General features: G+C 37.9%; 1 protein-coding gene across 1 annotated transcript; it reads left to right on the forward strand.

Annotated features, from left to right (window-relative positions):
• Positions 1 to 16,437: 16,437 nt before the first annotated feature.
• On the forward strand, positions 16,438 to 22,246 carry LOC6648087 (V-set and immunoglobulin domain-containing protein 10). The gene is made up of 6 exons (XM_002069907.4): positions 16,438 to 16,899; positions 17,615 to 17,736; positions 19,582 to 19,950; positions 21,293 to 21,550; positions 21,662 to 21,953; positions 22,034 to 22,246. Exons 2-5 carry the CDS (start codon positions 17,649 to 17,651, stop codon positions 21,841 to 21,843), a joined length of 897 nt encoding a protein of 298 aa, XP_002069943.2. The 5' UTR covers positions 16,438 to 16,899; positions 17,615 to 17,648; the 3' UTR covers positions 21,844 to 21,953; positions 22,034 to 22,246.
• The last annotated feature ends 253 nt before the right edge of the window (positions 22,247 to 22,499 follow it).

A 22,499-nucleotide genomic window follows, 5' to 3' on the forward strand; every position in this document is an offset into this window, starting at 1 on the left:
CTTTCTTACATTTTTAAAGTTCAGCGCTAATTTGTGATTTTTAAATTTTCTCTCTTGTTCTGCATTCTCCCCTCCCCTTCCCCATTCAGTCGCTTCTGTCTAAGATATTCGCTCCCATTCATTGCAGATAAAGTAAAAGCAAGGATAGTTTTGCCTGTCACATAAATCGGATCAATAAATGATGATATTATGCTACCGCAGGGACACATTCAGCTGACACACAGAAACACACACACACACACACACACTCTAGAGGCAGGCGGCGAGTGCCTCGCAGCTGCGTCGCTATCGTCGACAAGGATGGCAACAAGGATGATGCCAAGTCGTAGGTGGCAACACATTAAGATAAAGTGACAACGCCTCCTCTGAACGAACGCCCGGCCCCGAATGCAGAAAGGGGTATCCGGAGCAGAAGATGAAGCTGAATGAAGGACAAACAGAAATCAGGCGGCAAACATCAAGAGAGCGAAGTAGAGTGTATATGTATGGGTATGAGTACACAAATGAATTGTCTGTATATAGGATGGGGGAAGCTTTTATGCGCATCACGCATACGCACTGTTACACACACAAACACATACGCATAGATGCTAGGCAGATATGTACACACACAACGTCATGCATTAAAGTAAACACGCTTTCGCTTTGCATCAAAAGAAGCGTCAAGAGTGGGCGGAGTGAGGTGGGCGGTGGTAGGCGGATTCTGGCTATAATGACATTTAGCTTTGAAACAATGTAAACACCAGCAAAAGTCAGCCAGCTTCAGCTTAAGCGTCAGCAGGCAGTGCCAAAGACAATGTCGAAGTTCAAAGTTCCCGTTGCTGTAGGCCGCCAAAAGTTATCCTATATATATAAGTACACACCCATACACACACGCACACAAACACACACACACACATTAAAGCACACATACTTGCACAGCTAAAGACAACAAACGACAGCATCAAGTTGTATGCTATGGAATTTTGCATGAGCTTCAAAAAGGGGATCTCCATATTGAGATTGCGACCGCAAATAGTGAAACATTCCTTTCTCCGACCACCCAGTCATTTCAGCTCCCTGTCTCTTTCAAGCATCCACTGCAGCAGCAGCTGACAGGTAAACTGTCAAGTAAAACCCAGCCAGAAGCCATAAATTCTAACTGGCAGAGAAACCAAGTTTATCCTAACACTGAGACAGAGACAGAGACAGCGACGGGGAAGGAGAGTGAAACTGACAAGAGGCTGACATTAACTATGCCTGATATAAAGATAACTCCCGCAATGACGAATTGTTGTTGCCCAGGACTTAGTTTTCCCATTGACCCCCAATTGAGCCAGCAGCAGCCAGTTAGAATAAAGAGAGATCAGAAATTTATGGCGTATGCATGTCAACTAGCAAAGATAGTTAATATTTAGCTATAGGCAGCATATTTTAAACAAAAGGTCTCTAGATTTTTGTTTATTTTTTAGTTGACGCCATTTTCATATATAAAAACAAATTCTAATAAATTAAATTTTCAGGTTTTTCTCAGACAATGTAAATAATATAAGTAAGAAAAGTTTAATCCAAATATCTCCACGGTAATAATATGACAATGAAACAAAAGGAAAAAAATGAAATTTGTATTTGTTGTTGTTGTTGTTTTTGTTGGCCAAATTGATGGCGTTGATGGCTAAATTCTTTCGTATTCAAATGACATACAATACATAATAACATTGTGAAAACATTTACGCATGCTTGTAAATATTTCAATTTATTTTATGCTTTGTTTATGTAAGTATCTGGGCTATCTTTTATGTGCATCTCGCTGCAGGACCCACAACACAGCGGCAGACGGCTAACGGCTGGTGGGAAGTCCAGTAGAGAAGCATAAAAAATGGGCGGCCATAATCATATGCCAATAAAAAGTCGGTTAGCACACTTGTGAGTGTGGATTTGGTAAAGGACACGACCCTGAAACATCAACTTCCTTTTGCCTACCCTGCACAATGCTTACTCCCCGATTTTCTACCGAATTGCCTTGATCCCGAAACCGAAACGGAACCCAACCCCAATTCGAGCACGTTATCATTATGCGCTACCATCACCATCACTACACATCGCAGTAGCAGATGCTTGAAATAAATGCGAATGTGGATGCGGATGTGAATGCGGATGTGTTGCCATTGGGCACCTACCGCTTTGCACAAGAAGAAGACGAAGAAGAAGAATAACATTTTATAATACATTCAATTCATGGCTAGAACAAATGATGTGGAAATGTAAAATAGATGTTCGGGGTAAGCCGCAAGATGTTAGCTCTTCCTCCGGACAAACTGCCACACGGCATGTGTCCAAATGTCAAAAGGCTCCCTAAATGTCTGAGAGTAAGAATGGGAGAGAGCGAGAGAGCGGGTAGGCGAGGGCAACTCATAATGGAGGGATAATAGTCAACATATGCACACACACTTCACTTCAAATTAAACTGAGCAAGTGTTCCAGTGTCAGTGGGTAAAGTCCTCATCCTCAGCCTCGGAGAATTCCCAAAACTCTCTGTCACGTCGTTGATGTTCGTTCTGTCTCGCTTTTTGTGTATGTCTCGGACACTGGAACATGAAATGGGGACAGTGACGGTAAAATGGACAAAGGACATGTTCATTAGCTGCAACGGGCAGCATTTAATTTTTATGGTCATGTGCCTAAAATGCAATCCAAAAGGCAATGGCACCCACTTTTATGGCTTCGAAGCCATAACGAATCCCAATTGAACAGCACCAACAGAACCAGACCCAAACCTGGACCCGCAACCAGAATCAGGAGGAAAACCAGCAAAAGCAAACGACGACAACGAGAACAGCAAAGACAGACCCCCAAACCCAAGTCTATCTTCCATTGCCATAGCCAATGACTATAACGTTTTGTAATTGGTTAACTGTTATTGTTAAATGTTAAATGGATAATTGACCGATGCATTCAAGAGCCTAGCCTTAGGACATTTCGTGGAATCATAAAACCAACATTGTGAAATAAAAGTCGTATTTTGCTTGTCGTTACAGTGAATATTATTAAGTCCCATCAAATAAACAATTGCAATTTGGTTTTATAACAGTAATAACAAAAAAACAAGGAGAGAGTTAAACGATTATTTTTAAGGTAAATAAAACACCTTGATAGATCAGTCAAAATTTAACTCTGATATATACCACTTGCTGAGGTTATCTGTTCAACTTATATATATAAGTTTTGCTTATAATTCAGTAAACACATTAACGAAAAAGTCATTGACAGATTCTAAAAAGTAAATTTTAATATATAGACAATTGAAAATTATAATTGTTTAAGAATTATTATTCAATTCTTTTAATTTAATAAGTACCTAATTAAATAGTGGCCACCAATGTGACTAATGTCACCAGTTTGTCACCTCACACAAACGCGTTTCATTCAATCTTATAATGACAATTTTCAATAATTAAAACAAAGATAGATAATCATCTGCTGAGAGCTTTGAATACAAGTAAGATTATATCAAATATATATTTTAAAATCGAATACCATTTGACTTAAAAAATATATTTATTATGTTCGTTAATGTTCCATAAAAACAACAAGAAATTATAATTTAACTCAAATCTTTAATGATCAGCTTGAGTTTGTAATGAACAACAAAAAATTAGCTCTCTGTGAATATATAATTGTATTTTAAATAAAAACCATTTCTTTAAAACACATATTTGCTGTTAAATGTTTGAATTAACTTTTTGCTAGTTATTGACAGATTCTTTTATTTCCATTATCTGTATTGACTTAAGAACTTTTTTTAGCCACAAACAATTTTGTGACTGCAATGAAGAAAAAAAATTTACCAAACCGTAAACTGACGCCGATTCTCAATTACCCTCTGGTAATAAAGTACCAATTCAAAAACTTATTTTGTAGTCAATCGTCGAATCCACTAAATTTTTTCTTAAATATACAACTTAGTTGTGTATGTATTTAAATCAAAACAAATTTGAAACGCACTTACCAAGGTTTCCGATAGTTTATACATAGCGTTTTACAATCTGCGAAATAGAAAAAATTTACATTATTATGACATTAATATACCCGAATGATACCTATCTTTGAGACACGGGTAAAAACACTTGCAAAAATACCGATTTTCATTTGATATAATGAACTTTTGCAGAAAAACAAGCTGCAATTTTTTCCCCTTCCACAACTTACGAAAGCAAACAGAAAACTTTGCCCTTTTTTCATATGCTGTACGGAGACCGTCTGCGTATGAGTATGTGTGCATATATTGCGTATACGCCGAGTGTAACATATCAAAACATTGTGGCGCTTCAAGGCATTGCCATTAAATACATATATGGAAAAAAAATAGAACTTCAACTGCGACTGTCATTAACGTGGTCATGCCATGACGTTGCTTTCCAAGCTAATGAAAGAAAATCTTTGGACCTGATAATGGTAGCAGCCCCCCAAAACTACATACATACACTCGCATGGCCACATTTCACTTTGGCTCATAATCTTATTATGTGTGTGTGTACAAGGAGTTTATATCAATATCACAAATGTGTTCGCATGCATTGTTATGGTTGTGAGCTATTAATTGTGCTTAGTTTAGTAGGGGTACTTAGTTCTGGTAGGCATTTTTCTGTTAATCGCTTAATGTAGATGGAAGGGAAGTTACCTCGAGGAACAGCAACGGAAGAAAGGAAGAAGAATGAGGACTGTCTTGGTTGATAAGAAAATATTCAACAGACAGAGAGAGATAGAGAAAGAGAAAGAGAGAGAGAGAGAGAGACAGAGAGCCTCGTGCACTGTCTTCATATATTTATTTGAACACATTTAGGGCCTTGCCTTGGGTATTATGTAAGCAAGTAAGCAGCAACTGTGACTCGGTTCGGTTTTGGTTTCAGTTTCGGTTCACAACTTTTGCCTGGCCACATTCAAGTGACCTTTAAACTGGTTTTCAATTAAAACTGTAGACCAAAAACCTTACGAACCATATGAGTGTGGCTATCGGAGTGTGTGTGTGTGTGAGTGTGTATGTTGTCTAGATGGGCCTTTGTGGAATTTACTTAGCATTTACTTTTATAGAAAACTATAACATGAAAGCAAGTTTCATAAATCACAACTGTAAGCCAAGGAAAAGTGAAAAATCGTACCCCCATTTTAATTAAAAGCGTGCAAAACACGATACTCTGCAAACACACTCACACACACACACACACCCATACACACAATGTTTTTCGGGAAAAGTCTTGGAAAAGCCTTGCCTGAATAATGATTGAAAAACAAGCAAAGAGCGTCTCTCTCTCTCTCTCTCTTTCTTGACTGTTCCTCTTCGGGCTCCCACTAGCCCCTTTTATTTTCTATATATATGTATGTATGTATGTATGTATGTACCCACCAACGAGTTGTATAAACTCAAGAATGAAGTTTGTTTAAAATAATTTGCAGGCTGTCCAGGCAGGCTCAAGCCCATGGCTTGTCCTGCTCGCCCCCATGTCCACCATCGTTCATTGGGCTTTGTTTGCTTATTTGCCAAGCCCATTTATTTCCTGGGTACTACGTGAGCGAGTTCTCCTCGTCTTCTATGGCCATGGCGACAAAAGCAAAGTCTTTAATTTTGCCTAATAAGAACAGCGGTGGCAAAGTTTTCCTACCAAAAAGCCGCCAAAACGGGGGCGTTAACAAGCGCCAGAGACAAAAACTTGCTGTTTATTTTCAACTACAATATAGATACACCTACACAGATATATAGCATAAATATGTATCCTCTATATATATTATATATGTAAATATATGTATATAAACTCATTTTGTACCGTTCTAAGACCCTTAGGGTATAAAAGGTATATTTATTATTTGTGCTGTTTGCTCGACAAAAACCAATTTCATTTGGATATTCAACTGGAAAAACTAACTGAGATTGCTTAATTTCGACTTGGAAATGATATTGCATTAAATTATATATATGCTCTTTCTCTCTTTCTCCCACATTCGCTCATTTGCTTTCATGTCTTATTTTCTTGTCGCCATTTCTTGTCGATGAAAGGCAAAATTCAAGTAGCAAGCACAAAGTAAAGAAATGTAAAAGAAAAGAACAGATCAAAAATCCTTAAATACAAAAAAAAAACGAAGAAAGAAAAAACGTTAAGGTAATAAGAAAGTAAGAAAAAACAGGAGCACACAAAGATGGCAAAAGGGAAGGAAGAAATTCTCTTTGTATGTATGTATGTGAAAGTAATAAGATGATGAAAAAAGGACAGTTCCTTGCACTCAGAATAAAAAAGAGGGTGAATTTGGAAATTTTCTGCAATTCGGTTGAAGAAAAAAACTATTTAAATCGCTGGGTAAATATTTACTTATACAGGTTTTTAATTGAAAAGTTTAATTCAAGTAAAAAAGTTTCAAAGGTTCGAAAAGTATTAACAAATTTTTAACAATTTTTTCACAGGAACCGCCAAAGTTTTTGTTTTTTCTGTACTTTTTTTATCTTTATTCTTCTTTAATTCTGTTTTTCTGTCTTAAATTTTCGAGCTCTTTTAGCCAAGAACCAAAAATTTACTTACTAGAATTAGATTTCATACACTTAACAGTGTTCCACTGCCAAAATAATGTTCGTGGATGAGTTTTATCTAAGTAGTTTATGGTTAAGCTTGGCACTGAGTACATGTTTGGTCGAGTTTTGCCGTTTCGTTGAGATTCTGTTCTAACTTGGTAGATAAGTATGCTTAAGTAGATATAGAGGTATGCGTGCCGTCATAGTCATGGCCTAATAGCGTTTTGATACCCGCACATAAACAACAATGACAATGGCGACAACAACAACAGCAGCAATGAAAGCACCGACAATAAAATGCAAAGAATCAGACATAGAGCCAACCCAGCTCAGCCACCCACCCAACCAGGAATCAGTAGGTAAACCCAACCTGATGCTGCCAGCTGTCTGGTTTCTAGTGTCTATGCCTATGCCTGTCTTTTTGGGGGGAGCGGGTTAATCACAAATGCAAAGGTAACACCACTCTACAGATACTGTAGGAGAAGGATATGAGAAGATGGGGCGGGATTTGAGAGACGGCGCGGGGAGACCCTAGCCAACTGCTGTGGATTATATAAACGTAGGCACTTATTATGCTGGCAAGCACAACGAGTTGCGATTTATTGTTTGACGTTTGCTGCCGCGTGTTTGGGCCGCTTTGAGGCCATGGCCGGATCCAAACTCTAACTCCTTTAACCAACAGTTAGACCGTCAGACAGGCAGACAAATGGATGGATGGATGGATGGAGGAGAGGAGTGATGAGATAGACCAAGTTTTAACACAAATGTTGATCTAATCCAGAGGCAGACAAACAACACACATGCATGACATGACCGTGCCCCATTTGGTCGGATTGGGGTAAGTAGAAAGGACGAAGTAGGTTGATGCCGCCATGACTACGCCAAAACTAGCAAAACAAACTCGTCTCGTCAGGCCGCCTTGATAAATGACTTCCAACTGCAACAGCCATGTTAGCAGAATTGCATATACTCCATCAACAAAATTTAGTATTCGTTTTCGAAACACTTGACACTTAACGCATTTGCGCATTCATTACGGATTCTAGATGATGATGATGGCCCATTATCACAAAATTATAGCTCAAAGCGTTACCTTTCATCTCCGGATCAAGTCAAATGGCATTTCAATCAAGTTATGGGCTCACCAAGAACAAAACGACAACAAAAAAAAAACCATCTCCCACTCCAACTTCACCCGCCGCCCCACTTAATGTCACAATAAAAATGTAACTAACCATGAAAATTACATGTTTCCCAGCAACTTGCCATTTTGACATGGCTCCCAATGTCTCTGCATACGAGTAACCATTCCCATTCCCAACCCTCGTCCTCCATCCAACCCCTCTCTCTGGTCTGGTCTCTGTTCTCTTGTCCTTCATCCGAGGAACACACACACACACACACACACATGCACCGTCAATTTGTTGGGTTTCCTCTTTGACCATGTCCATGACCATGCATGTGTGAGTAAACCAATATTTATCAACAATGTCCGTGTTCGATGCACAGTAAAACTTCTTAAAAAATTTGTTGAAGAATTATAGAAAAAAAGAGAAATGAAACTCAAATATAAAATATAGAAAAATATAAAAGAATGCCAACTAGTATTTTGTTGTTGTAGTCGTAGTAGGTAGCAAGAGGGAAAAAGTACATACGTAAGTAGCAAATATTGTGCTCAATAAAATCGACTTTTGTTGCCAGCCAAATGGATACATATCGCCCGATATATATATGTATATGTATATATACCTACGTACATATACATTTGACATTTTTATATAATAAAACGAAAGAAAAAAACAAACTAGGACTGGCAACGTTAACGTTCTTTGGGTTTCCTTCTGTTTTTTTTTTTTTTTTGGTCTCTGGTTTAGGTTCTGGTCTAGAGTCTCCTATTCTTTCTGCTGGCTCCTCTTCCTTCTCGTTTTACACTCCTCGTTTGGGCTGCTTTCCCTCTCGATTCTATTTTTACGTTACGTTTTTCACTTTGGCTTTGCATCGCAATTCGAGTGGAAAATTGACATATGTTTACTTTGTTGTTGTTATTATTGTTGTTGTTGTTGTTGTAGTTGTTGTTGATGTTTTTCTTTCGCTTTTCATTTGGCCAGTTGCTGCTGAAAGTTGAACGTCATTAGGTTGATGCGCTACAGCCTTTCAAAAGTTAGTTATATTGATACATATATACAAACAAATAGTTGAATTTATAGGCAAATCGAACAGAAGAAGATTCTTTGAAGAATATAATTTTGTGCGTTTTTATTTCCTTCTTTCCCCACAACAGTTGTTTACTACAGTTTGAAGTATTTGTAGTCGAATAGAAACTTTATCGTTATAACTTTTAAGAGTTGCCTTTGTTGTCAGTTTCCCTTTGGCATATTCATCGTAAATCATATTTCAAAAGTATCAAAAAAAAAACATTTATTTTGATTTCTAAAAGTTCTCAAAAAAAAAAGTTGATCAAAATGGATCGAAAATGAGTTCTCAAAATTGTTTCATGTCCGTACAACGTCTTCGTTTATATAAATTCTTCTTTCAAATCTTAACAAAAATGAAACAAAGGCCACAATTTTGTTTTTGTTTAACTGTTCCTTTTAGAAAAATTAATAATGAATATTCGGGTACAGTGTTCATATGAAATAATTTGTTTGAACTTAATTGGTTTCCCTCATTCAAACAGAAAGGGAGACACAAATATAAATAATTATATTTTTTGGTAGAACCCCATCATGTTTTTCTTGGAATTATTCTGAAAATCATTGAAAATTCACAAAGAGCAAAAATGCACGTTCCTATGACTGACGTGTGTGGGTGTATTGAAAGTGGTGTGTGTGTGTGAGTATCCTTATTTTGCTGGCTCAACATGAAATCACATCGACTTAACCCTTTGCAAGTGAGTGTAGCGCATTGAAAATTCTTTTTTGTTGCCATTTTTGAGATGACATGAAGAAAAAGAAAAAAAAAAGGAAATTAAATTATTGAGGCATTTTATTATTACCTCATCTGCTGAAATAAATGTTGACAACCAATTGTTTGTGTGTGTTTTATACTGTGCGTTGCTGTTTAAACATATTTATTAAGCAAAAAGGGGATATTGAGAAAAACTATCAAGATAGCAACCAGGCAACAGTGGCCCATTGACAATTGGATATTTTTTTGCCCTCCCTTTCATCCATTCTCCCCCCCGCCAACAATGCCAATGGGTTGAAGGTCTTGGGTTGCAAGGGGTTGGCTTAAATTGCCCATTGAAAAGGCCGCCTGGGGCAGACAATTGTATACACAAGGAGCGAGTTGCTGCTAACCGATTGGCCATTATGCATCATGATTGGGGGTTGGAGATAGTTTTATGCCCTCCTTTTGGTCTATTACAAAAGTGCATTGTATGTGTGTGTTTTTGTGTGTTGGAGAAAAGGAAAAAGTTGCAAAAGTTGCCTCTCCAAGGGCAGTGAGCTGAGGTGCGGACAAGGCGCCCTCCATAAATGATTAATGGGTAAAGTTGCAATTTTTGCCTTTTTGATGGGCCAAACACTTTTCGCAAAATTTTATGATTTTCAAAATTAGTCAGCTCTTTGCTAAATGTTCCAGCTCCAGAACATCAGCAGCATTAAGCGTAGTCCAGTCGTAATAGGAGATGATGCACATTAATGGCCATTTATAACAATTTTTGGCAAACTTGGTGGAGGCATTTCTCAACTGCTATTGCAAATGAAGTGTAAAGAAGATAGTCGCACACCCAACAAGAGAGAGAGGGTTAAAACGAGTTGGGGAGAAATGGAAAATGGAAAATAGAAAAACGGGCAAGACTGTGGGAAGGAAAATGGAAATGCGAATGCAATGTTTTTAAAGTCGTCAACCGACATGAGCCAATTTACATAACCCAGAACAACAAATAGTTACAAATTGAAAACTTTGCTTTGCCAAGATTGTAAGCGATTGTCCCCACCCCACCCCTTGTTCCGCAGATCACCCCCACCATTACCACCACACCCCTACTGTGATTCGTATATCTAACGTTGTCTCTGTCTCAGTTTGCCATTGTTATAATCAAAGTAGCAGAAATAACAAGAAAAACAGCAACTGAAACTGACAGCCCCAGCAATGGCAAGCAATATGAAATCAGCAAAGATATAGGAAGGAACAGACACAGAGGGAAGACTATGCAGGGCAGGGCAGGGACGAAATGTAAGAGACAGAGAGAGCATAGAGCAAAGCCATAGGAGATACGAAGAAAAGAATTGTGTGTGGTAGGAAAAAGTATCGACAAGTTTGACGCTTTATGGCATTGTTTAGTGCCGCACATTTCGCCAAAAACGTTTTTCAACTTTCACACAATTGCGCCATTTGCTCGCGTCTTATGCGATGGAAAGAAAAAAACCAAAAAAAAAAAAAAAAAACAAAAAGTGGGCACACACACACACACACATAGTCAGTCGGTTGGGACACAAATCTGCTGACGGAAGCTTCAGGATACGGATTCTGATACCGTTTGGGCCATGGTACATAGTACTTTTTATACGGAAAACGTGCGGAAAGTTTGAGTGCCAGCTTAGAGCTTGGCAAAAAGTTATAAAACAGTAGATAATAAAATAATAAAATATATGTATTTGAATTGTGTGCGACGCGGCACAATCCCCACACATACATACGAAGCACACACATACAGAGAAAGAGAGACAAACATACACACCACACAGATAAAGTTTTTGTTTGAAGCGATAAAATTACATGTCAAATTGAATGTAACCTGCTATTTGTGCGCATTATGGCCACCATAATTAAACGCCCAATTCCCTCCGCTTTTGGGGAAGGATTCCCCATCGACCAACCAATCCATTCATTGGCAGCATTTTCAGCATTGACAGCAAATGCCACACGATGGCTGGTCAATCATTGGTTTATTTTATGGCTGCCAAAACGTTTAAACTTTTCTGCAATGATGGGTGTCAATATGTGGTGTCTCTGTGTGTGTGTGTGTGTGTGTGTGTGTGTGTATCTGGCTGTTGAAAGAGAGCGGTCTTGAAGGGTAAATGAGTTTCAGTCTTTGGACATTAAACAGGCGCCTTGCTGATGATGACCTCAGTGTGTGTAGAATAGTGTAGGGGAAAGCAAAAGCAAAAGTAACAATGTTGCAGACATTATCAAATTACTTTTTGCCACAATAACTAAAATCAAAGAGTCACAAAATCAGTCAACCATTTCATTATTACATGCTTTTGTATACACACATATATGTATACAATAAATAATATTTATGTCTGTCTTGTATCTTCTTCTAAGGAAATCAATTATCAGCACAAAACAATGCTCTAAGGTTTTTCTATCAACCCATCAATAGAATTTCATTCTCTGTATAAATAATTACACGGACTTCGTACACTTGCTCAGCCTTAATTACCGTCAATTCTTTGGAAAACAAAATTTTCAAAGTATAAATAAATGTTTACGTGCGCTACGAAAGTTCGCCTCAGGAAATTCTAAAAACCTGTTAACTTTATTAAGATTAAAACACAATTTCTCTCAACCTACAAGAGTCCAAAACTGGAGAGAATCTAATTACTAACAAAGCTTAAACGTTTCTATTTTCCGAATTACACGAATGCCAGAAGGCTAATACGTTACTGGGCAGTCTAAAGATACAAATAATGAAAAGTTTTTAGCATTATCTTTCAAAATTGTTTTTCTTTTAAAATAGTTATATATTTTAATCGAAAATTATAAATTATAGTTATATTCCAAAATGAATAAAAATAATTTAGCTGGAGTAAAAAAACTTGTTTAAAATCTTTTAGAAAGGATATTGAAATGAAACTATTCCATCCGATTATTTTAACAAAGGTCTTTGTTCATAAAAGTCGAGTGAAAATAAGTTAAATAAAGATATATCAGAATAAATAGTATAAATAGTAGAAATAATCTGGGCATACGATTATTTCGTTTCTTGATGCTTAAATGTTGAGAAGAAAAATTGGGAAAATTTAAGCAGCATAGCAAATATATGTATACTTATAAAATTATATATTTTATGTCTGTGTGTGTACAAAAACATAATTTTCCACAACTTCACAAAAATGTTCTATTGTGGAAATTTCATTCGGAAAGCTTATCCCAGTTAGATTTAATAAATTACCAAATGTGATTTAGACAACAACAAGAACAACAACAACTTACATACAAATACATTTAAATAAATTTGTTTAGTTGAGAAAATCAGACTACAAATATATATAAATCACAGAACCCTCCCACATATATATACACACACACACACACACATTCACAACACGCCCCCCTTCTGTAAATTTTTGAATTAAATTGTGATTTTAGATTACAGAAGAAGCAAAAAGTTTTACCGCGAAACTTTTATGACAGACAAAGCCTTAGCCGAAATTTTTCAAGCAAAACAAATACGTAAAGTTTTGTAAAGGGAAAAATTTAAAAATTGAAAATGAATTCAAATGTAATCAAGTGGGACCTTGACTTCAACTGAGCTCAGCTCAACCCGCCCACTCCATGTCAGAAAAACTATCAAATTTCCAAAAACGAATTTCAAATTCCTTTTGCCATTGAGAATCAGGTATTTCTTTGGTATTATTTTTCGGTTTCTGTTTCAGTTTCCACTTCAGATAGAGGTTCAATTTCAGTCTGGTCGGTGGGTCGAATGGTCGGTGGGTCGGTCGTCGAATGTATTTCAGTGCTTGACTAAACCGAATCAATGCGTTTCTTATGTTAATACAATCAATCTGTCTAATCGAATCAAACGTTTTGACAACTGAACGGCTCAAATGGCCCGTTTGGAGCTTTCCCTTTTGTGCCTCTGTGTTTGTGTGTGTGCGTGTGTGTTTGTGTGTCTTTTGCCCCTTTTGACAATTCGTTTTGTCTCTTGTCTCGACTTATAAACTATCACAACAAAGCAACAACAAGTACGCAATATGCATAAAACTTTATATGGCATTTAAATTGTTCATGGGGTTGATTCACACCCTTCTCAATCCCCTCTGCGCCCAGATTCAGAATCGAACCTTATCTTTATCCTCCGCCCATCACACGGCCATCTCCATTGTCATTCCCATTTGGCTGCTGCTTACTTCGATTGTTAACTCAAGCGTCTCAAATACCGGAAATCGAATACAATTTGTAATTCTGATGAACAGTTGAGCGCAAAGCTTAAGCATCGTTGTGTCCTCCTGGTCCTTTAGGTCTCCTTCTGGTCCTCCTGTTGTTGTGCTTTCGTGCAACTACTTTTGGCATATTTTTGCCTCAATGCCGGCTTGTTGGCTTTTACTGTTGCTTAGTATTGTGTTCTCCTTCGTGTCGCTTTCTTGTTTGTTCTGTAATTCTTCCATTCTGTCTGGGGCTTTAGTCGCCTCCGGTGGCCTATTGCCTATTGCCCATCGCCTAGTTGTTTGGATTTCAATTCATTATCGAGAAGTAGTAGTCGTTGAAGGTAAAGACAATGAAAGCTCATGTAATGTCAAATTGGACGACATCTTTTTATTCTTGATGTCCTTTTTGCTGGGTGTGGATTTCAGCCAGTCCCTCAGTTCACTCATCAGTTGCTCTGTTAAATTTCGCACACGTAGCAGCATAAAAATTGACACCGATAATTTGAGGATATGTATGTGTGTACACGTTACGTATACGCGATATAAACACGCACACGCCTTGAACACATACATCATGTCGCAGGGGCGGAAGAAAGAAAGCAAAAAAAAAAACGACTAAAACCAACAAAGACCAAAAAAAAAAAAAATTCCATTGGATATCATGGTGGGATGTAGAGACAGGAGGACAAATGTCGCGCCGCTGTTTACACAAACAAAGTTATCAATTTTACACACGATGTTCCCCTCCCCGCTATTCCCATTTGCCATGCCATCCTCCTCACGCCACATGTATCTACCGCTGTGGATGTGTATTGTAGATTGAGAAGTGAGAACGGGAAGGGGGATTGTGGATGTGGATGAGTTTCCCGTGGGGCCTCGCAGCGGCATTTCCATCAATTCAGTATGCAATCAATGTCCAAATCGGGGAAGCAAAACATCGAAGCCGTACAGCAATAATAATTGAAGGTGAAGCTCAGGTATTTCAACGCGTTAAAAGAAGTTTGAAAAGTTTCCAAATGGCTTCAATTCTTCTTTGGGAAATAGCTAACTGTAAGTTTTCTACCTAATTTATCTGTTCATCATGATTTATCAGAGAGAAAAAGAAGATTCTTGCTAATTTTTAGATTCATTAATAATGAAACGATTTCTACAAAAACGAGAAATGAAAGGCTTATTGCTTATAAGCCATTTAAGTGTTTTAGAATAAAATAAAACAAAATTGAGTACCAGTTATAGAATTATTTGGATGGGATGTCTATATCTAAACATTTCGAAAGGCGTATTCTTAAGGTACAAGTTTCCGCAGAATATTTGTTTTGAAATTTTGCGAATTCCTTTTAAATTTCTTATCATAATTTTCTTAAACGCCCCCTTGAAAAAGCTATTGAGATGAGACTTTGGTTGTTGCCAGGACACAAAGACATGAAAAGTAAGCTTGTACGGAATGGGAGGCAAGTGTCAACGCTTGTTAAACTTGAGGAATTCCCCGGCTTGTTAGTGTAAAATAATACTAAAGTCAAATTTATGAAATGATGATGATGATGGCTAGGCAGAACTGACTGGTTTCCATATGCTTTTGTCTATACTTGATTCGGTGGACTTGAAATTGTTGCCGCCCTATAAGGGGGGGAATAATAAAGACAGTGAGCATTGTCTCCGAGTAGAAGGTAAAATAAAGAAAAATTCCACTGAAATTGCATTTATCAGAAAAATATTTATAATAACTTTGAAATTCAATTTCTAAAGAAAATATGTTAAACGAATTTGTATTTGGGGGAGGACCTCAAAATGGGGCGAGGGCTTGGTCTGACTTCGTGTCAATGGTTGGAGCGCTTGTCTGTCGCGTGTCTCTCTCCATCTCTCTTTCTCTCTCTCTCTTTGCCTGTGTTTGTGTATGCTTGTGTGTGGAGAAATATGTTAGAAAATTAAAATCGACCATATGTTGCCTTCATCGATATTGATCAGACGCCGTGGCAAAGTTCCTACCGGTAGTGAGAAAGGCGAAGAGCGAAAACAAGGGATAGAGGGGAAGGGAGTGTGAGCTATACATATGCAACACCAGCTACCATGGTCGCTTCATATCCGTTTCCGTTTTGTCGAACAATGGGCTCACAATGCGCGATTGTCTGTCCGATTGTCTGTCGACCTGTCTGCCAGTCTCTTTTGCGGATGTATGTATGTATGTATTTATGTGTGGGTAGGTGTGGGTGTGCGTGTGTGTGCCCCTGGTATCCACTTTCAATTGAGGCACGCTGACAAAACTTGTAAAACGCGCCTTGTCATGCATGAGTTTTTGGCCTTTTTATTAAGACTCTTGTTGTTGTCTCCTGCCCACTGGGTGTAGGGTGCTGGATGTTGAGCTCTTTCTGTTGCGTGACACAAATCATATGAATATATGCTACGTCCAACGCCTTTTGTGTTTTTCTTTTGAGTGTGAGTGTGTGTGTGCGAGTGTGTGTGCGTGTGTGGTTGTGCGTTTTGCCAAAGTGCTTTCCCTGTTACATTGAATGCCTTGTTAAATATTTCATCAGTAAAACATCTAAAGTGAAATGAAATGAAATGAAATTTAAAGATAAAGATGTGTATGCCGTTGCCTTCACCTCCATCTCGACCCAATCCATCCAATCATTCATACTCGCATATCTGTTACAATTTAATTTGGCTTCAATAAATGTTGCTGCAACATGTTGCCGATGCGCTTGCGCCTTTTATGGCTAACTCGCTCGTTCAAACAGCATTTGCATACCCAGTTTGGTTTTGGCCAACTTTCTTCAGTTCATAAACGCGCCTCAAGCCACACACAACGTTTAGTGCGGAAAATTATAGTGTTACTCTGTGACCGTGACCGTGACTGTGATTGTGACTGCGATTCATTCAGCAAAGAGCAAAAGCAAGAGTAAATCTATTCGGTTCGCTCTTTTCAGACTCTTCGTTATAACTTGGATTTCGGTAACGAAGTCAGAGTTTTTTGAAATGATTCAAAGTTGCCCGCTACCGCCAATTTAGGGCTGAGAGTTACGTAAAATTAAAACTAAAAGGAAATCAAAAAAAAAACCTATTGGGAAGAGTTGAGGAGCATCGACAATAATAATAATAAATTGTGAGAAGAGGAATAAAAAACCAAAAACCTCAACGTTAGAAAGGGGCAAAAACGCAACGCGCTCGAATGCGTTACGTTGCGCATGAAATGGCGGCACGCAGTTCGCGCTACATTGAATCCAACCGCATCACTTGCCAATTGCTCTAGTCGCCAGCAAAAAGGTAGAGCTCTCCTCTTGTTGAATATAATTAAGTGTATTATCAAAACGTGACCAGGACGAAATTGTTGCCGGAGGACAAGCTTTCCCACCTAACGACCTACCTACATACCTACCTACCTACCTACCCATCCATCTATCCATCTAAGCATTCATTCATTTATAGACTCCACCTCCCAACCACCCAACCACAACTTGGCACTAGCAACAACCCTAAAGGCAGACTGACTGCCTGGGCATTCAATTGGATGATAGCTTAGTGTTTAATGAAGAAATTGCCCAAGCATTTTCCTCATCAAATTCATCCTTGTACCCATCGTTTCTCTGTGTCCTGTGGGCGTCATGGTGATTGAAAACTCAACCGCATTGCGGTCTTCTCATCAGTTTAAATGAATGTGCTGCGGTTTTTGGACTGCCGATAAGAATATAAGACCTAAGCCTAATCCCTACTTTACCACCTACTTCACTCCTAACCTCTCTTGAGAAGGAAGCGTGGTCATAATATAAATTGCGAATCGCGAATGTCGAAACAATATGGCGTGCTATCGCTCGTCATCAGTTTGTCTGCCATCTTCATTTCCATCTTCGGCATCCTTTTTGTCTTTTCGTCTATTGTCTCATTTATTTTAATTACTTTTCTGTTGTCCTTTATGTCGTAACTTGCTCGCTCGCTCGCTTCCTCGCTCACGTTCGTCTGTTCGTTGGGATTGCTGCTGCAGTTATCATTCGAGAGCGTTACAAATTGCGCATGAAATGTTGTTGGAACACTTTATGGCGCTGCTTGTGATCATGGGATTAACCACAACATTTGATAAGCACAACAGGCACAAGCAACATTTTGGTAAGTACACTCAACCATCAATTCAAGGAGCGGATTATAAATTTAATAAGAACATAATACATAAAAAAAATAAAAAACAAACAAACAAAGCGATGGATGAATGTTGAATGTAAAAGGATTTTATTATATTTAAACAATTTTAATTAGATAATTTAAATTTGGCACCAAAGAGAATGCCAGTAAGGAGAAAGCAGAAAAGGAGAGTGCGAGAGAGAGAGAGAGAGGGAGTTAAGTGTTTCAAGGATTTAAACCACAAATAATAATTAATTGATTGTAAATTGGTTTTGGTCTTGTTTGGTTTTCGTTTGGTTGATGATCCTGCGTTCAATCTGTTCAATTAACCAATGAAATCATATAATCAAACGAATTGAACATCGATAATGAACCATTAGGAATTGATACACATTCAATTTAAGATTAATGGAAACAATTGGTGGATATTTTCTACTAAATCACAGATGGAAACTCCTCTCACAGGTTACGGGCATTATTTATGCCATCATGTGTTTAGCACTATTATGTTGCTTCCATTTTATTTATATTTTTATTTTTTTCGCAACTCATTTATTATTTATGGGCACCTGGCTGGTTCAGTTGAGTTTTAGGGCCCACTTGGGTAAGGAACGGCGGTGGGTCCATGATGGTTTAGTGGTGGCCAGTCAAGCTGTGGTTCACCCAACAATCCTCTGGTCGCTCTCGCTGCTTCTGAGTCACCGTTTTTGGAGTCCTTCGGTCTGGCTCTGGCTCTGGCTCTGCACTTTGTATGTAAATACACAAATACGTAACTTTTATTAAAAAATTTTTATGGTGGTTTCTGTGTGTTTGCATTTTGTGAAAGTATTTTGCACGTACATACATATAGTATACATACAAATGTATGTACATATATATGTACACATATATGTACATATATATGTAGTATTTTTGTATTTTTTATTTTTTTTCATTTTGTGGCTAACATAAAAAACAATTTCATTTGTAGCGCTTCTCTGGCCATGGCCAAAGGCTGTTAAGCAACAGTTTCAATTAAGTGTTTAACGGCATTTTATTGCTTGATATTTGATAGCTAAATTTGCTAAAACCACACACACACATACATATATGCCTATAAATCAATATGTGTGTATTTATTCCTTCCTCTAAATCCTTCGCATCGTCAACCAATTGGGTTTTGTATTTGTATTTGCTTAGGCACTCGTGGATTATTAGCGCATTAGTTGGCTAAATACATCGATATGAATGAGATAGAGAGTTCACATAAATCACTTGTTTCTACCATTGAGTTAGTTGGTTAGATTGGCTAATAAAAGGCCACAGCAAGAAATGATGGATCATAAGCAAAAGAGACTCACGAAGACAGAGAGTGAGAGAGAAAGAGGGAATAGAGAATAAATTAAGCACAAATTCACGTTAATCAAATGTATGTTGATTTGTCTGTAGAAATGGATGGACTTTCCGTTCCTTCTCCTTCTTGCACGCCCCCTCCCCTTTCTCACACCCGTTGGTCTGTCTGTCTGTCTGGATGTGCTATCTCTTGCGCCTTCTGCCATTAGGTTAGAAATGCACATGAATACATTTAGATTGACATTTAGATACAGTTATTTGATACCCTTTTCAAGTGCCTTCTACTCGCTCCATCCATGAGATGTGCCATTCTCTCTGTGTGTCTGTGTGTGACTGTGCAAATGTGTGTTAGAGTGGTGTGTGTTTGTGTGTTTGTGTGTCTGCATACATTATTGCGACTACGAGTTCTCTTGAACTGCTGGCAAACGAACATTTCAGTGTGCACAAACAGAGAATCTCTCAATTGACACCTCTTTTGTTTACTTTCCTGTTTCGATGTAGCTTCTTTGGCCACTGCCACGGAACTATCCAATATAATTCCTGACAACTACGAAGGCTATGATCCGCAATTCGATAACGCCACCGAACGTGAAATAATCGCCGCCTTGGGCACAACAGCTCGCCTACACTGCCGGGTGCGACATTTGGGAGATCGTGCCGTTTCCTGGATACGCCAACGGGATCTTCACATCCTGACCATCGGCATTATGACCTATACGAATGATCAGCGGTTTCTGGCCCGACACATTGACAACTCCGATGAATGGGTGCTCAAAGTCGTGTCTGTGCAGCCTCGCGATGCCGGCATTTATGAATGTCAGGTCTCCACAGAGCCCAAAATCAGTCTGGCCTATAAGCTAATGGTTGTGAGTAAGTATCTATCCATCTACCAATGGGGGTAGCAAATAATTTTATTTATTTAAATGAAATTACCCTTTAAATATTTGCGTGCTTAATTTCCCTTGCCACTTAACTGAAATGATAATTAAATTTGATTTCCATACAACTCTCTTCGTTTTTTTTTTTTTTTTGTTTTTGTTCCTTGTTTTAATAATTAAATATTAACCATAACCAAATTGAGCGAAAGGTGGCTCCCTATTTTGTTTGTTCCACCGAAATCGACTGAAATACATATACACGCATACATTTGCTATATGACCTCAAATTTACATACATATTTATATATACATATGCAAATGAATTGGCAATCTGTCGTTTTGCTTCCGGTTTACATTTTTGCCAAATTTAATATTTATTCAAATTCACATTATATAAAAATCATGAAAATTTTATACAATCGACATTAAATATTTGTGATATCTAACTTTGCTTTAATTTATCAATTGAACTAGAAATTATTTCAAAAGTCATACCTTAAAGCCAAAAAACTTATGAATTTGATTTCACACGAGAGAAATTTTATAATTGCTCATAAAATAAAACTAAATATTTAACTTAAATATTTTCAACATGAGTGAAAACTGTAATGTAGCAGAAAATGTCAGAGAACACAAATGATTTTAATGGCATTTCAATTTCTAAAGAAATCCTTTTAAATAGAATGTAACACAACTAGCAATAATCAAAGAACAGAGTTGAATATGGTAACGACGAAGTTTGAATACCCTTACATTGCTTTGACTATAAATCAGACAGATCATCATTCTGGTCAAACTTCTTATCAAAACCAATATGCCATCTTTGCAAGGGTCGTTAAAGATTCCTGAGCATAATCTCTGTGGAAGGAAAAGACACTCGACTATCTGAATTATAATGAAGTCACATAATCATGGTTGCATCGTTGCACCTTCTGTAGCCAGCAGAAGAGGTCCTTTCATAGTTCTAGGTTGCCTAAGTATTTTACAATGCACACAGAGTGAGAGAGTGCAGCATTGTGAGAGTAAATTGATTGCATAGCATTCTGCAATACTCTCAAGATGGCCCATTCAAAATGGGGCCTGGTAAATGGCAAACGGACAAACGGACAAGCGGGCAAAGGGCAAACGGGTAAACTCAAATTAGTTGATCAAACATTGCCATTTATAGAGAACAATTGTAACTGTAATTGCGACAGTAAGGTCCTCAAACAAAAGGAAAACGTACAACTAAACTAGCCGCAAAACAACAACAATAACAACTAAGAAAACAGCTACATTGAAGGTCTTTGCCCATTAATCCTAATTGCAAACTGTGTGTGACAATCTTTTGACAGCATCGAAGGCGCAAATCCTGGCCAATCGTGAGCTTTACATTCAGAGTGGCAGCGACATCAATTTGACATGCATTGCACCTCAGGCTCCGGGTCCCTATACGCATATGCTCTGGCACAAGGACACGGAATTAGTCAGTGACTCGACACGGGGAGGCATACGCGTTGTGTCGGAACAGCAGATGAAGACCAGCAATTTGGTGATATCGCGTGTACTGCACACGGACTCCGGCAACTACACGTGTTCGGCGGATAATTCAAGTGAGTGACTACTACTAACTACCCTACTACTAGACAAAGACAAAAGTCAAAGTACTTTCTGCTATCATCACTCTACCTACATACATACATACATATCTATCTGTTTTGCAGACTCTGACAGCGTCTTTGTGCATATCATTAAGAGCGAGCAACATGCGGCCATGCAGCACGAAATGGGTGTGAGACTGGAGGTGCCAGGATTGTGGCCTTTGCTCCTGGGTATCAGTCTACTTTTGGTTCTAACAAATCTCCATGCTCAACACCACATGACTCGCCCATTTCTTGTGGCCTAAGTCGAGTGGCAACTTATGTTTGATGTCTGTTTTCTCCATCCGTTACGTTTTTACTTCCTCCTCCTTTAACCGCTAGCAAAAAAAAAAAGAAACCAAAAAACCAGAATTGGGTAAGTTAGTGGCTTGTCATTTTGGCGGTTTCTTTTTTTTTTCGTTCTTGGTTTTGGCTGACATTTGATTTGGATTACAGAGATGCCTTTCCGCCCCCTACCAGGCCACAAATGTATATAGTAGCCACCTGAGAAAAGAGGAAGACCAAGAACAAGAAGTGAAGGTCGTCATCAGTTTTGTGTGTGTAAATATGTAAATTGTGTTTTTGTTTACCAGCCATTAAGTATTTTGATACGTCGTAATTATAATTACAAATTAGGTCAATGCATATATATACATATATAGAAAACGATTAACTATAGATCAATAATCTAACTAATAACTAGCAAATTAACTAAATCTTAAGTAACTAAGCAAACAAAGAAAGAATCGAAAAAATTGCGAAACATATATAATATGAAAAAACGAAACGAAATTGTAAATAAATGTTTAATCCTAATAATCATGCGACATGTATATACATTAGTAGGCACATATATGTATGCATCTATCTGTCATCTTAGATTAATTATGATAAATTTCCACGAGTTGGGGTCTAAGGTGAA

Source organism: Drosophila willistoni, chromosome 3R (genome assembly GCF_018902025.1).
Source record: "Drosophila willistoni isolate 14030-0811.24 chromosome 3R, UCI_dwil_1.1, whole genome shotgun sequence".
In the NCBI taxonomy this organism is placed as follows: domain Eukaryota; kingdom Metazoa; phylum Arthropoda; class Insecta; order Diptera; family Drosophilidae; genus Drosophila; species Drosophila willistoni.